This window comes from Apodemus sylvaticus, chromosome 5, assembly GCF_947179515.1.
Source record: "Apodemus sylvaticus chromosome 5, mApoSyl1.1, whole genome shotgun sequence".
In the NCBI taxonomy this organism is placed as follows: domain Eukaryota; kingdom Metazoa; phylum Chordata; class Mammalia; order Rodentia; family Muridae; genus Apodemus; species Apodemus sylvaticus.
Genome location: NC_067476.1, coordinates 164793951 through 164810252, shown reverse-complemented (window position 1 = coordinate 164810252; position 16302 = coordinate 164793951). Strand labels below are relative to the sequence as shown.

The 16302-nt window shown below is 49.3% G+C and overlaps 1 protein-coding gene across 5 annotated transcripts; it reads left to right on the top strand.

The window, feature by feature from the left end:
- Positions 1-70: 70 nt before the first annotated feature.
- Positions 71-12935, top strand: Uckl1 (uridine-cytidine kinase 1 like 1). Of its 5 annotated transcripts, none has more exons than XM_052184608.1 (15): positions 72-227; positions 6965-7152; positions 7246-7352; positions 7446-7616; positions 7702-7773; positions 8566-8755; positions 8839-8900; positions 9489-9505; positions 11304-11402; positions 11502-11595; positions 11700-11762; positions 11865-11987; positions 12098-12205; positions 12278-12434; positions 12511-12935. In XM_052184608.1, exons 1-15 carry the CDS (start codon positions 115-117, stop codon positions 12588-12590), a joined length of 1644 nt encoding a protein of 547 aa, XP_052040568.1. In that variant the 5' UTR covers positions 72-114; the 3' UTR covers positions 12591-12935. The 5 variants fall into 5 exon arrangements, 4 of the variants coding, with proteins under 4 accessions (XP_052040567.1, XP_052040565.1, XP_052040568.1 ...); XM_052184606.1 differs by having other exon boundaries at positions 73-227; positions 6962-7152; XM_052184607.1 differs by lacking the exon at positions 9489-9505 and having other exon boundaries at positions 71-227; positions 11482-11595.
- The last annotated feature ends 3367 nt before the right edge of the window (positions 12936-16302 follow it).

The window sequence follows — 16302 nt, the reverse complement described above, 5'->3', positions numbered from 1 at the left end:
GTGTTGAGGCAAGGGCCAGTCTCGGGACTTGCCGCACGGCCTTGTGGGGATTGTAGTCCGCAGCGTGCCTGCCTTCCGGCGCGCCTCCCCGGCCTCCACCAGGTTCGGGACGCCATGGCTGCGCCGCCGGCCTCCATGAGCGCTACCCCTTCGCCCTTGCAATCCACTGTGGCCCCAGACGTGCCTGGTCGCCCGGCCGAGCAGAGCGAAACAGCGTGCGAGGACCGGTAGGCGCGGGCCTGAATAAGGCAGGGGCCGCGCTTGTCTTGGGAGGGGTCGGAGCAAGGCTTGCATCCCTTCCTAAAGCCCCGGCGGCTCCGGTCATCTCTGTAGATGGGCAGCTTGATGTCCACAGCCTCGTGGATCCCGGACAGGTTTCGGAGGCTCTCCAGCGCCTTGGGGCCTCCTGGGCTATGTGTTGGCCACCCCCTGCCAGGGAGAGGGAGGTGGCAGGTGACCTGGAGGGCCCCTGCGGATGGAAGGCGGAACTGGCCCAAGCCCCAGCCTTTGGAGGCTTGGAGAATGGAAACCTGTGTGACCTCTTTGGCCTGGGTTTCTGTCCCTAGCGGGTGCGCACTTGACTTTGAGCTCCCAGCTGGGCAGTAGACATGTTCGACCTTTTGAGTTCGTTAAAATTAAGCTCAAAGTTGCACCTGGCGGCCAGTGGAGCTTGTGAATGTAGATTGGGTGATCTCCACCTGTCTGAGAGTTTAGGGGATTTTGAGACTTTCGAGGCTTTCAGGAGAATGGAAGGGGTACTACTGTAGGAGATAAGGGTCCTTCATCGGCCTGATCATCACTAGTAGCAACTCTAGGTTACGGCCGCCAGGGGGCAGTGACCATGCTTGAAACTGCATGTGGCACCTCTTCCGGTCTGATTGAGCCAGATGAAGGCCAAATATCTTCCGGCTTTGCAGGCCTGAGTGTACCGCCTGGGAAGCTGTAACTCCGGACACCTTTAGGATGGGAGGTACTGGCAGTGGATGAGATGAATCCCAGCTAGTTCGCACACTCCAGGCATTCTGACTAGGAGCCTGACGATGCTTTCTAGTTCAGAGTGTCTCAATTTAACCGGAAGTAAAGAGGTTATGGCCAAATACCTCCGAAGGTTCCTGAGGAAACACCTTGAGAAGATACAAACTGCCCTGGTGCCTCAGGCACTGGCAGCAATAGGAGAGGGAGTCACTGGCCGACTTAATGTCCAGCGTGAGGTTTCTCCTGCTGCTTTTCCCAGCACCTGTCTCCATATCTGCCTGCCCTTGAGGCTTTTTCTTTGTAAGCTGACCTTAGCTGGCACAGCCATTGGCTTTCATTTCGATATGCAAAATGGAGATTAGTTTGGGATTATAGAGAGTGGAGAGAAGCTAATGGTACTCACCCAGAGCCCTGGAGTGCAGGTTAGCAAGTGAGCCCATGAAAGCCTCTAAATCCCCCAGTCCCATGTCTATCTATGTCTTTTGGCTATCTCTGAACCGCCTCCTGCCTCTTTCAGGAATTCCATAGAAGCATCAGGACGGGTTGCTTGACTATAGATTTAACTATAGCAGAGGGACCTTGAGAGCTTTCTTAGTTGTTGGTGGTCCAGGTGATGAGCCTTCCTCTCTTCAGTCTCTGCTGTAGACATTTGATTCTGGTTTCTGAGATATGGGGGATGCAAATTACAGGGTAGCTCTAACTTCCAAAATATTATCTTATGTAGTTTCCTTATCAATGAGGCACCTGCTTAAGTTCTCAGTAACCTCTATTTCTTTGGTAAGGATACATACAGGTCTGTAGCAACTCTGGTGAGTGGCGTTTGAGCCACAGATGACAGAGCTGGTACCTAGTGGATAACCAGGGGGAAATGAAAGCTGAGCAGCAGCTTCCACAGCACCTCAGACAGCCCTGAGGCCTAAAATGGAGCCCTGAAAGAAGAAAACTTCAAAGATGGAAGTTAAAGAGTGTAGTAGCCAGGTACCTGGTGTATCCCAGTAAAGATGAAGTTCCGGGATCAGGGTGTGGTATTTTGGAGCCAAGTCTAGTGAATCAATAGGTGGGACAGGTCTATTCTGTTAGCAGTAACAAATATGGAATTAAGCCTTCCCTTTCTGAGACCAGCAGTGTTAGCTTCCCACAGACCTGTGGTTTTTTTGCTACCCACTGATCCTGACCTTCTGGAGTACCCAAGGAACATGTCAGGATCCTCTGTTGTGCTTAGCCAGCCAAACTTAAAGAACCAATTCCCTAGGACTCCTTAACTCTGCACCCCTGCCCAGAACAACATTAGCCTCCCAGAGCAATCCTGGGGCATATTCAGCCGACCACCTAAAAGTAGAGTCAGAGGGACAGACAAACTGTAAACACATACATGCACATGCAAACATAGATTGGCTCTTTCTGCTCCTGGTGTCTGGGGATGTAGACATACCCACAAGTTACCTAGGTAGTGAGAAGAGCTGCCTCCAAGGCAGCTCCCAGAGTGGCTCCTTTTCAGATGCACGAAGTCCACTTGGAAGCTTCCTTCTCTGAACCCTACCAGACTTAGTGCTGTAAGCCAGCCAGGTAGGATGAGGTTGCAATAAGGCCAACCCAACCATTGAAGAGAACCCCAAAGCCAGCAAAACCTCTCTGATTAGATCTCAATAAAGGGATTTCAGTTGAGGCTGGGACCAAATCTTCCGTTTCCATGCTGTGGGCAGGGAGGTGGCTATGTCCCCTGCTGACTGATGAGGCCAAGGTGGCCATCGGACTTGCTTGAGCCTGTGTGAGGTGGGGTGGAACAGTTATTCTTGGATGTGCTAGGGTAGAATTTCAGATTTGTTTATCCTTGTAGGAGGCACCTTGGGGCCAGGGGAGGGGCACCCAGCTCAGCACTGACATTCAGATCACCTGGCCTGGTGGTGCCTCAAATTTCCTTGTCTTGCTGTGTATGCATTAGGAGGCAGAACTGTTGTTTCTTCCAGAAAATTTGGGGAGAGGTACTAGTGGTTCCCAGCAAGTCCAGGCCAGTGCGCATAGAAGCTAACACTGAAGTATACTTTACAGCAACTGGCCTGGGGATTGTGCAGGCCAGAGTCAGTACTATTAATATCTGGGCATGAGCCCTGACTGGGTGATCCTCTTATGTGTGTGTGGCCTTAGCCTCTGAGACTAACATTGAGTGTGTTCCCTTAGTGTGGCAGGGCTTCTGGGGCCTCCTAGCTGCTGTGCCCCACTCCCTGTATATAGCAACCTACTTCTGCAAGGTAGGGGTCCAACCCCACATAGCTCTTTGGCTGTGCTGCCTATAGGAGTGATTCCACCCATGGAAGGCCAGTTCAGGTGGATAGAACTCCTAAGCTGTCTTTAGAGACAACTGTAGTTTTAAGAGGTAGTGATACTCTAACTGCTAGAATCTACACCATACATACCTGGGTCATCCCACTGTCCAGGGACATCTACCTCTGAGCCCTCTGTGCTCACCTGCATCCTTGGCTATGAGCAGCCCCCCAGCTTACCCTGGCATCAGGATCTCAGGGTGCTGGGCTCTTGGAGCAGAAAACAGGTGAGTTGCCGCAGAGTCCCTGCTGATGAAAACTCTACTTCCCAATGGTACTGACCACATCTGACTTGTGTGTGATGTGTGTCCATGGATATCTCAAAACAAACAAGCTGGCAGGTGCTCCTGGGACCTGAATAGTGCTTGGGCTGCAGATGTGGCTGGTTTGGGGCTGTGGGTTATGATAGCATCTTGCATTCACTGTGGCTCTTAATACTGTTTGTACAGATGAACTTTTGTCATTGTAGCCAGAAGCTCCTTTGTCTGTGGATAAGAAATGAAGTATTTTGGGCAACTGTCCCATCAAGAGGCACCTTTTGTGAGAAATGGGTGCTTTCTTATCTCTGGCTATAGGAGGCAGCTGTTAACTTTGGGGAGGGCAGGGGAGCTGGGCTTAGTACAGACACAGACTGATAGCCCAGTCGGGGTGAGGCAGATTTCTGGCAAAGTCCTCCCTGATCTGCTTGCAACTGGGCACTCTTCCCATCAGCAGCACAAGCTTTGGAAGGAACCTTCACCAAAGTGGAAAAGAGTCACTTATGGGGAACTAAAATTCTCCCAGAGAAGCTGTTACTGTGAGAATCAAGGGGATCAGGAAAACAGCCCCTGCCTTTTGGATCTTTTGTCCAATTTCTGTCTGAGTGTGTCTTAGCTTTGTGTGTACTTGTTTTTACCATTGGTGATTGGGAGCTTTATCAGGTTCTGCCCTCTTCCAAGTCAGATGTCCCAAAAGCATTCCCTGGGGAAGGAAGGAAGAGGCTCAGTGGGGAGACAGATGTCCTGAATTTGTTTTTGTTGTTTGCTTTTGTTTTTTGTTTGTTTGTTTGTTTACCATGTCCTCCTAGAGCTACCCTGTGTATTGTGGTCATGCTGCCTCTAGGGACCAAGGCAAGACCCAGTCTGAATCTCTAGGGAGTCTCTTGTTCTCCCTCTAATGTGTGTGTTGGGGCGGGGGGTCTAGCTTTTGCCTGATGGAAAGGGTAGCCCAGTGAATAAGCTTCACAGATCCATTTGTTTACTGTAGATGGATTAGTATACCTAGGTGAGCAACCACCTACCTTCTGCCCAGGGATCTGGGGACCTGACTGTTTGTGTTTGAGCCATTCAGGCAGGCTTGAGTTGAGTTGCAGGTAACATTCCTCAGGCAGTCTATCATTTCTTGACCTGTGTCCCTCACTTGCTGTCTATCCCTAAGACCCCTGACTGGCAGACTCAGATCTCAGTACTCAGCTTATTTATGCCTAGCTCCTTGTTCTCAGCTGCTATACTTGTCTCCAGAGCAGAGGCAGTGGGGATGAACTTAATAGACTGGCTAATTATTCCCAGTGCTCATGCTCTGAGCTCTGGTAAAGATGGATGGTGTAGAAATAAGCAGGCTTATTGTCTTTGTCCCCAAGGGTGAATTCACTGTGTTTTCTTGGTTGGATACAGATGGGTTCTTTTCATGATACCCACTTGTGTCTATGTTGTCATATACTACATCCTTAGTCACATGTTAGGTGATCTTTCCACTGTCTGCCCCACTCATGTGCACACACCCACACACTCTTTCTGCTTCTAAGAAAGATTTTCTAGCTGAAACCATCATTGTTCCCAAACTGGGCCATCCCAGAGGTAGAAAGTTTGTCTTGAGCCATTTCCTGATACATCAACCCTGGAAACTACCATACTGAGAGCTATGAGGCAGCAGTAAGGATATAGCAAGAAATAGAGCTTCCCAGATAATCCCAGCTTCCGTTTTGATAAGAGAGCCTATGCTTGTAAAATATCCAAATGTGACAGAAGTTCCTGTCCCAAATTGTGGTCTCTGGGGAAATCATGATTATTATACTGGCATATTTGCTTCCAGGTTCTCTGAATACACTCCTTTCTCACAGACACTGGCATGAATGTGCACCTGTGTGAGCATCTTTTGGGGTTAACTGAAGATCAGGCCATAGATTTATTTTCTAAGCTATGTCCTTAGTCCCTAACTGAGCATCTTTCATCTACTGGCTTTTATGTAAACTGAACCATGTTTCATTATAGTTTACTTATCTCACCCCAGAGTGCCCTGGGGATACATGTTCCCATCTGGGCTTACCTCATTCACCTCAAGCTTACCTGTTAATCCATACAGTGTTCTTTTTCTTGTGGTACTGTAGATTAGGCCAGCCACCATAAGAGGCATCCCACAGAGAGCTAGCCTGGTGTGTCCATCTTCCATTTCTATAGGCACCCCTCCTACCCACTAAATACTGTCCTGTATAGACAGTGCCTACAGTTCAATTTAGTCCTACACGGGTGAGCCATAGCTTGCTAGGGCACTGGCCTGAGAGCTTCTTGAGTAGTTTGAAAGCTGAGAATAGGATGATGTGACCTTCCAGGCTTCTTTTCAGGCAGTGGCCAGGAATTGCCTCTGTTAAGCATGTCTCATTCTCTTAGCACTTTTGCATCAGGCTGTACCTCAGACAAACAGTAGGTAATAGGAAGGTGATGCAGAATATTGTTCCAGTTTTAGTATATGTGCTGCCAAAGTGAGCACGATGCAGAACATTGAACTTCTATAGAAGTTGCTCATTCTCAGATTTGAAGGCCATGGCCGGAAATGGCACCCCTATATTTTTCATTTATATTCTAAATGTATTTGTATGCCTAGATTTGTATCAGAGCGTTTTTCCAAAAAACCCTTTAGGGATGCAGACCCACTGAAATGTCAGCTTGGTTCTGAGTGCCTGCCTAGCATGAGTGGTAGACTATAAGTGTGCACATGTACAGATCTGATTTGACCTTCTTAGGTTAAATTTCCCTCTTGTACCCTCTGTTGGTCTCATGTCGTGATCTCAAACCACCACCATGTACACATGTATGTGTGTACATAACGCACATTGCCAAGACAGGTGGCATTTACAGTCTGCTGGAGGGGTCATACTGAGAAGAAGTAAATTCTTCATAGGATTCCAGGCTCCCTTCCTACTTTCTACCTTACATTTCTTGACAGGGTATCAGGCCAGGGAGTCCCCCAAAATATACATCTTTCTACTGGTATGTGGCCAGTATACCACACTTTCACCTCCTGGGGCAACCATCCTGTAGGGCAACAGTGACTGGACTACCTAAATAGTTTATTATGCTGGGGAGAGGGACACAGCCCTTAGCTGGATCCTCCTTTTTCTTGAGTAATGAGGCCCTACCCACCACAGTCCACAGGGGTAGGATTGTGACTCTGAGACTGTGTATATCCTCCTGTGTCCTCTTGCTATCTTGCCATCCATTAATTGCTGTCCCTTGTTTTTGCTGTGTGAACAGTCAGATCTTGTGCCCCAATTAACCCTATGGAACAGCTAAAGGCAGGTTTCTTGGTCACACCCTCCCCTGTTGAACCCATATTGTGCCTGTCCCACTTTGGCATGACCAGAGAGGTCAAAAACTATTGATTGAGGCTGAGCTCATTTTTCTTCGCAGTAGCAATGCCGGGTCCTTGGACAGACTCCTCCCACCAGTGGGTACTGGGCGCTCACCCCGGAAGCGCACCACCAGCCAGTGCAAGTCAGAGCCACCCCTGCTTCGCACAAGCAAACGTACCATCTACACAGCTGGGCGGCCACCATGGTACAATGAACATGGTACACAGTCCAAGGAGGCCTTTGCCATTGGTGAGAGTGGTGTGGGAAGGTACCTTGGGGATCGGATCGGTCTGAATAGCCAGCTGAACTACAAAAACTTGCAAGTACCCTTCCACTCCACAGGCTTAGGAGGTGGCAGTGCATCTGGGAAGACCACTGTGGCCAGGATGATCATTGAGGCGCTAGATGTGCCCTGGGTGGTCCTGCTGTCCATGGACTCCTTCTATAAGGTGAGGCCCTGCTCATCTCCTCCCTGTGACTGCTTTGCCTCTTCTAATGTAGGCCTGTGGTCAGCAGGCTTCATCATGCCCCTCTACTCCCAGGTTCTGACACAGCAGCAGCAGGAACAGGCTGCCTGCAACAATTTCAACTTTGACCACCCTGATGCCTTCGACTTCGATCTCATCATTTCTACCCTTAAGAAACTAAAGCAGGGCAGGAGTGTCCAAGTACCCATCTATGATTTCACCACCCATAGCCGGAAAAAGGACTGGGTAAGCTCATGGTGTTGGGGCCTACCTATGGAAGAGGTTGCAGGGGCCTGAGCTGGACATTAAAACTCGCTGGGTTCTTTTTCAGAAAACACTGTATGGTGCAAATGTCATCATCTTTGAGGGTATCATGGCCTTTGCTGATAAGACACTGTTGGAGGTAAGAGCTTACTGGGAGCACCCACTCTACAGACATACCTATAAACATAATTCCTTTAGTAATACACTGCCCCATCCCCACAGCCTCCATGATTTGAGCAGATTTCTCCCTATCCTATCTGGCACTTCTGGATAAGCCCCACCTGGTGTATCATAAGCATTTACAGCTGTTCTTTACCATTAGCTAGCTGACTACTACTAGGGTGTGGCTTCTGAGGACAGTGGTTTCCTCTCCCACCTGCTGAGAGCTGTACTTCTGTCTCCCCTGCTCTTAATATTTTTCCTTGCTAAAGAACAAAGAAGGACTTAAAGCCAGTGAGTTTAAGGGACTTTGCTGCAAAGCCTCCAGGATATACATGAATGTGACTCTGGTCCAGGTACCATCTCCATGTGGCAGCTCCAGTCTCCAGATGGCTCCTCAGGGACCACTTATCACATGCTAACTGGAGGAAGCCATACCCAGAGCTCACAAAGCTCCACTCCCACAGTGTTCATGGGAGGTATAATGAGTGAAGTCATATGTATATCATACTGCCAAGTACCATTCCTGCCTGACTTGTCAGTTGTCTCCATTCTGTGCTCCTGACTAGTGGTATCCCAAACCTACACATACATACCAATGTACACTTCCTATGAATGCATTCTGTACTCACTGAGAATTAAGCCAATAGGTGTCTTGGGGGGAGCTGGCCCCAATGATCATAGATCATGAGCTGATCATGTTGTCACTCTAGCTGTAGTGCCACTGGTGCCTGCCTCAGCCCTGTGCACTGGCTTCTTATACCTCATTCAGCTCCTGGACATGAAGATCTTTGTGGACACAGACTCTGATATCCGACTGGTACGGCGGCTGCGCAGGGACATCAGTGAGCGAGGCCGGGACATTGAGGGTGTCATTAAGCAGTACAACAAGTTTGTCAAACCTGCTTTTGATCAGTATATCCAACCTACCATGCGCCTGGCAGATATTGTGGTGCCCAGAGGTGAGCCTGCCAGCCCTTGTTTTCCTGCCAGTGGGGCAGAAGGGCCTCCAAGCTTCTTCTGGGTTATCTTTTACCTCCTCTAGGGAGCGGGAACACAGTAGCCATTGACCTGATTGTGCAGCATGTTCACAGCCAGCTGGAAGAGGTTAGTTAGCCAGGTAGTACTTAAAAGTCCCTGTGTGTTGTCTCCCAACAGAAACTTGCTTACCCTACCCCAACACGTTCTCTGTCCGTTGCAGGTACTGGCACTCAAGTGTCCTGAGCCTGCTCCCTAAGCTTATTATCTGGTTCAGCCCTCTCTGCAATAGGCCAGGGGACTTGGCCTTGCTTGGAAGGCTACACTCCTGTCCCTCCCAATCCTGTGGGAGTAACAAGGGTGACCCACTATCCATTGTTCTAGGATTATGGATTTCAGCACTGAGTCCTATGTCTTCTCTTTCTGAGTGGGTCACTGTACAAGTGATGTTTTCACACTATGGGTCCCACATTACATGGTTTATGGCTGGGTTCTGGGGTCACTACTACTACAGGCCCAGACTCACAGGTCCCAGGCCACCTGATCCCCATGTTAGAGATCCTTAGAAGTTTGCCTCCTCTTGCAGTTTGCAGACCCTGAGCCATCTCCACATGGGGCTGAGGAGTGTCCATCACTGGGGTGGGGGTAACCTGGCTGCTTGGCCTGGTCACTGATGCATCACCCATTCCCTTATGTCTCCCTGTGTTGCTGCCACAGCGTGAACTCAGCGTCAGGTAAGACTCCACAACAGTCTGCACAGATGGAGGCATTTCCAACATCTACATAGAACTCCAGGTCAGCTGTCACCTAGCCAAGCAGGCAGGCAATCCTTTACCAACACCGGGGGTAGAGTGGCACAGGCCTGCTACTGCTCCCTTGGTGGCAGATAAGAACTCTAAGGTACAAAGAAATTAAAGAATTTTCCCAGGGTTATGTATTACTTGTGCTGGCCAGATGTTCACAGAGGCTTCTTCCCTGTTCAGCCTATCTTGGGCTCCATACACAAAGAGCACAGCAGTCCTCCTGAGCCAGCACTGCCATGCATGATCCAAGGCAGGGACCACATTGATATGTTCCTGCAATCAGAAGGCCTGTGTCTGCATCTAGGCTTCTGTACCTTGAAAGCTGGACCATCCCATGGGCCACAAGCTCTGTTGACTCTCTCTGAGAGGTGGGGAGTGAGGGCTTGGCTCTGCCTTTTCCACCAGGCCTACCCAGACCCTGCCCTGTCCTAGCTTAGTCTTCAACCTGCAGCAGAAAGAAGAGGTGATAGACTGAACTGTACCATTATCATCCTGCTGATCAAGGCCTAGGCAGGAGCCATAGGCAGCACCAAGGTAGTACCCTTCTCCCGGGCTTTCCTCAGAGTTGGGAAGACCTATTAGAGCCACTGTGGGGGCCCTCATGATTTTGAGCCAGTGTTGAAAATGCCTCCAGGGCCATCTTCACAGCCCTGCTTCCTGTCCTTGCATGAGTCTCCACTTGGCCTCACCAAGATCAGGGTGCCACAGACCTGTGCCAAGGGCTCTTTTAAGCCTCGATTCTGAGAAAAGTTTATAGACATGGCCAGTTCCATTTTCCATTTTCTGGCCAGCCAAGGAAGTGGTAGCAAGTGGCCCCCCTCGGACTCCTTCAACTCCAGGAAGCTACTGGTGAGCAGGAGGGAAAAGCAACTGGGTGTGGGTGGTGCTCCACCCTCAGGCACCAAGGCTGTCAGTGCCAAGACTGCTGCCAGCCTCCTGCCTCAAGTCTTTAGCCAGTTGGTAGCCACAGGGCACCTTCTGTAGGGACTTGGCTGCTCTCCCTACTAAGTGTTTTTCTCTCTGTTCTTTTCCACTTTGTAAACCTGTTTCCTGCCTTGTTCCCTCCCTGAACACGCTCTTCACCTGGCGAGCAGAGGAAGCTGCGTTGGGATATGTGAGCAGAGCAAGCTCTGGTTGTGCTGCACTGTGTGCTGCCCTGCACCCTGCACTGCTCGTGGTGCTTCTGTGACCCTCCCTTCCATGATCACTGTTCCTACCTTAACCCCCTAATCAGCCCTCCCTCCTTCTGCCTTGCCTCTTTCCTCTCCTGGCTTAGGTCTTTGGTGGGACAGCCTTTGGCACTGAATCCTCCCTGCTTTGCCCTCCCTCCTGAGAGGGACTGCACACTAGCTGGGGGATGGACCTGAGTGGAGCTTGACCCTACAGCTTACTTGTTGCTCCCAGGAGTTGGGGACAAGAGGTCCATTTGGAGGCTGAAACCTATTCCCACAGTAAGCTCTCTTCCCCGTGTCTAGCCTCTCTTTATCTAAGCCTAAGAGGAGACACCTCACGCCTCACTCCCCACCCCCAACATCTGTGTTCAATGTTGAAAATTGAACATTCTTTACAGTCACATTTCAGGTGCCAAGGCATCTTTCATGGGGGTCAGCAATAGCCAGCAGACAGCTCCCACCCTGCACATGCCCCGGCCCCCACAGTGATGTTCAGATGTTCTCTAGAGTGTAAAGGGACTTTTGGGTAAGATATGCCAATACATTTGTATCCCTAGGGCCGCGTTGGCCTCTGCTCACCAGTGCCACCCCCTTCCCCAAACACTGAGTGTCCTCAAGAGTACACCACAGGTACGAGGCATGCACACCATCATCAGGTAAGGGACCACCTGTGGAGTGCTGTTTCCAACCCTGTTCCACTCCATCCCCAGGTTCTGTCCCACCTTTTTTTCTAAGCCTGCTTGTTCTACCACCAGGGACAAGGAGACTAGCCGGGATGAATTCATTTTCTACTCCAAAAGACTGATGCGGCTGCTTATTGAACATGCACTGTCCTTCTTACCCTTTCAGGTGTGAGTGGGGTAGAGGGTATCCTACTCTTTCACGTGTGGGCTAATGATAAGGGAGGGGGGCTAGACTCTGGCTGTTCATAAACACCCCAACTCACCATGCAGGACTGCACAGTACAGACTCCACAGGGGCAGGACTACGTGGGAAAGTGTTACGCTGGAAAGCAGGTGCACATGGCTTGGGATGAGATAGCAGTAGCTGCTGGTGTAAAAGGCTATGGGATCAAGGCATTCAGCTTGGCCGCTTACTCAGTCTCCCTTCCCCACTAGATCACCGGTGTGTCAATTCTGCGTGCGGGAGAAACCATGGAACCTGCACTGCGTGCCGTGTGCAAAGATGTGCGCATTGGCACTATCCTCATCCAGACCAACCAGCTCACCGGGGAGCCTGAGGTGTCCAGCCAGGGAGGGCTGGGAGTTCATAGGAATGACTAACACGGGGAGGGTGGGGAGACCAGAAAATTGATGTGGGAGCCCAACTCTGATCTTACTATCAACTATAGCTCCATTACCTCAGACTTCCCAAGGATATTAGTGATGACCATGTGATCCTGATGGACTGCACAGTATCCACAGGTGCTGCAGCCATGATGGCTGTACGTGTACTCCTGGTAAGTAGACCTGGATAGGCTGCTGGCAGATTCCCTTGGTGTTGGGACTTATCCTGTCCCCATATTGCACAGGACCATGATGTGCCTGAGGACAAGATCTTTTTGCTATCCCTGCTCATGGCAGAGATGGGTGTGCATTCTGTGGCCTATGCATTCCCACGTGTGAGAATCATCACCACAGCTGTGGACAAGCGTGTCAATGACCTTTTCCGTATCATCCCAGGCATTGGTGAGTCCGTTGTAACCCAGAGAGCATGACTGATGACCCAGGAGAACCCAGTCACACAATGCCATTTCTTTTGCAGGGAACTTTGGTGATCGCTACTTTGGGACAGATGCAGTCCCTGATGGCAGTGATGAGGAGGAGGCAGCCTCTATGGGTTAGTTCCCTCTCCGAGCTACTCTTATTTCTACCCAGCCTTCTGTCTCCTGGTCTGGAATTGCAGAGACAACACATTAACTTATTATGGTTAAAAATGTTACCAATAATAATAATCAGCTTACACATTTTATAAAATAAAATAAAGCTTTAGAAAATGATGATATGCTGGGCAGTGGTGGCACATGCCTTTAATCCCAGCACTTGGGAGGCAGAGGTAGGAGGATTTCTGAGTTCAAGGCCAGCCTGGCCTACAGAGTGAGTTCCAGGACAGCCAGGGCTACACAGAGAAACCCTGTCTCGAAAAACAAAAACAAAAACAAAAAAATAAAAAGGATGTGGCAGAATGTATCCCGAGTGGACTCTGTTGAGGCAATCTCCCCAAGGGATATGAGCCTCAGGTTTTTAGAACCAAAGTTTCATGTCCATCCCTGCCTTGCTGCTACTGAATTCTAGAGGTTAAGACAGGCTTCTCTGGCAGCTGCCAAGCAGCTGCTTAGTGCCATGACAATTCTGTCCCAGTGAGATGTTAGACATGTATGTGGACAGCGCCTGGATATGAGCTGTGGGTCTCTGGCCTGTGTCAGGTAACCCAGGAACCTAAAACAGGCTCCCCTAAACCCCATTCAAGCCTACTGTGGGCCTTTTTCCTGCTTGTCATAGAATAACTAACTTGTCATGTGATGGGGCCAAGGAGGAGTTGGGTGGAAGTCAGCCCACAATGGTGGAAGTTAAGATGAGTTGTTTGTCCAACAAACAGCCAGGCACTAGAGGGAGACAGGACCAAAGCAGAGGTCAGGAGGACCTTCTCTATAACCTAGTAAGTGGACCCTCTCCCACAACTCTAGTCTCTACCCAGTGGCTCCCTCATTCCTGTACTTTATGCAAACTGGAAAACTGAAGAAAGACTCTTCCCAACCAGGATGATTGGTTCCCTGAGAACAAATCAAACCCATCCACACACATGTACATACCAACACTACCTACACATGTAATACATGCAAACACACAGCAGACAGCACATACCAGAGACACGCATATATTAAGTGTGGTGATAAAGCTCTAGGATGGGATGGGCCATATTGCTCTATCACAATAGGTAACAAGCTCCTAGGAAAAGGTAGTTTCTTTTGTCTTCTTGAAGGTCAGTAGGGCCCAGAGAATAGCCTAGAGCAGGAGACCTAAATTTCAAGGTCCTGACTAGATATCTTCATCTATATGAGATATGCTATTGAGAAATCTCAAACTTAGCTATCCATTTTGGATATAGACTGGGACCTGTTAAGACAAGGCTAGAGGTTGAGAAAGTTGTTAGGCTTATTTTCTAACTAGGGTCCTATGGATATAAGAAGTGGGTACTTTTCTAAGCAGCTAGGGGGAAATTCCCCTGAGACCAGGGTACACAAGCACTAAGTCCTCATGGTAACAAGCTTAGCACAACTGCATACACTTGGGGCTTCACTCCTGAGCAAGGCAAGACCAAAGCTGAGCCTGGGTAAAAATGTCCAAGGAGTACACTCAGCGTTATGACTTGATGCTCAGAGATAGAAAGCCTTTGTACCTTTAAATGTCTAGTCCATCTTGGACCATTGCAGGCTAGGATGATGTGTGCCAAGGAGCCAGGTAAGTTATAAACAGTGAACACAGAGGCAAGCAGATAGACTCAGAGCCTGGCTGGTAGTGGATGTGGATGCTGCATATGGATCTGAAGTGCCCCCCTCACACTCACCCAGAAGTCTCTGTGATACTCAGATGGGCTAAAAAGGCCAGTTTCCGTATATGTTTCTAAGACTATCCAGTCAGAAAATAATGTCTACAACGTCAGTGTCAGGGTTGTCAGCCTGTGAGGTGCCACCCTTTCCTGATCTTAGCAGTTTCAGGGTGACATGTCCTTACCTAGAAAAAAAGGAAGTGTAGAGCTTGGAGCAGTCCAGGTCTGTTGAGTTAGTAGAGGACCCTGACACCCTGGAATCAGGAAGCAGTAGATAAAGATGGCTGGGCCTGGGCCATGAGGTGCGTTGTATGTTGGGTGCTCCAGAAGTCCTGCAACAAAAGCATTGCAGGTAGGACATCTGTAGAACAGCAGAGTTTTGCACACCAGATGAAAGGCAGTTAGAGATAATTTTGGATACTGAGGGTTTAGTTTTTTGTTTGTTTTTGAGGGGGGCTAGGAGAGAAGATTCTCACTTTGTAGCATTGGATGGCCTGGAACCCACTGTATAGACTAGACTGCCTCAAACTTAACAGAGATCTGATTTCCTCTGCCTTCCAAGTGCTAGGATTAGAAGTACGCTCCATCATACCCTGAAGGTGTGAAATGTTGAGGCTCTCCACAGTCAAGTCCAGGGCTGGAGGTCAGGGTGGTGGTGGTGTTTTGTTTTATTGGTTTGGTTTTTTGAGACAGGGTTTCTCTGGGTAGCCTTGTCTGTCCTGGAATTGGCCCAGCTGGTGTTCAGGTTTAAGGAAGGAGACCCTGGCTGATAAGCAGTGAAGTGTGGTTTTTGGTTTGATCTAGCATATTTGACTGGGCCCGGGGAGACACAGGGCTGGGAACAATGGCTACTTTAGCAGTGAAAAATGGGGGCATTCGGGTAGAACAACCTTGTGGCAGGATCTTTGGACCATTACACCAGCCAACTTCCAATTGGAGGTAAAGACCTGCCTCGAGTCTGGACCACTTCTGCTTACATAGAATTACATGTGGTAGAGTTTAAATATGGCTAGAGACAGAGAAATGTTCCTCCATCTGTTGTTCTGGGGTACTCCCAGGAAGCTTGGGACCTGGGATTTATGTTTACCAGTACAAGTCACTGTTATTAAGCTCTAAAGCTACCTAAGCTTGGGCCTATAGAGCCACAGCATGCATGCAGATAGTAGCAGGAAAGCTGTTGCCCACCCTAGGCTGCATGCATTCCATGCGCCTAGCTATCTGCATCCTCCTAGAACTTGCAGTGGCTCTTCTCTATATTCATTCCTCTTGTGGATTCTCTGGAGGTACTTGTCATGATGGTTGGCTGATCAAGTGTAAGTAAGCTAGGGGAATTGAGACCTACAGTAATAATTCTGGAAATTGGAGTTCTTTTATTTATTTGGATTTTGGTTTTTTTTGAGACAGGGTTTCTCTGTATAGCCCTGGCTGTCCTGGAACTCACTCAGAGTTCCAGAAAGAAAGGAGAGGGAGGGAGGGAGGAAGGGAGGGAGGGAGAGAGAGAGAGAGAGAGAGAGAGAGAGAGAGAGAGAGAGGAGAGGAGAGGAGAGGAGAGGAGAGGAGAGGAGAGGAGAGGAGAGAAAGAGAAAGAGAAAGAGAGAGAAAGGGGGATGAAAGACTGGCTGAGCAACTGGGAAAATTGCAGGTGAAAATTGAGGGTCCTGAGAAACAAAACTACTAAGCCTGTAGACCAGGCTGGCCTCGAACTCAGAAATCCGCCTGCTTTTGCCTCCCAGAGTGCTGGGATTACAGGCATGCACTGCCACCACCACCTGGCTTGAGTTCTTTTAAAAACACAGAAATATAAGAGTATGTTGGCCAGGCGGTGGTGGCGCATGCCTGTAATCCCAGCACTCTGGGAGGCAGAGGCAGGCGGATTTCTGAGTTCGAGACCAGCCTGGTCTACAGAGTGAGTTCCAGGACAGCCAGGGCTATGCAGAGAAACAAAAAAACAAACAAACAAACAAAAAAAAAAAAACAAAAAAAAAAACAAAAAAAAAAAAACGAAAA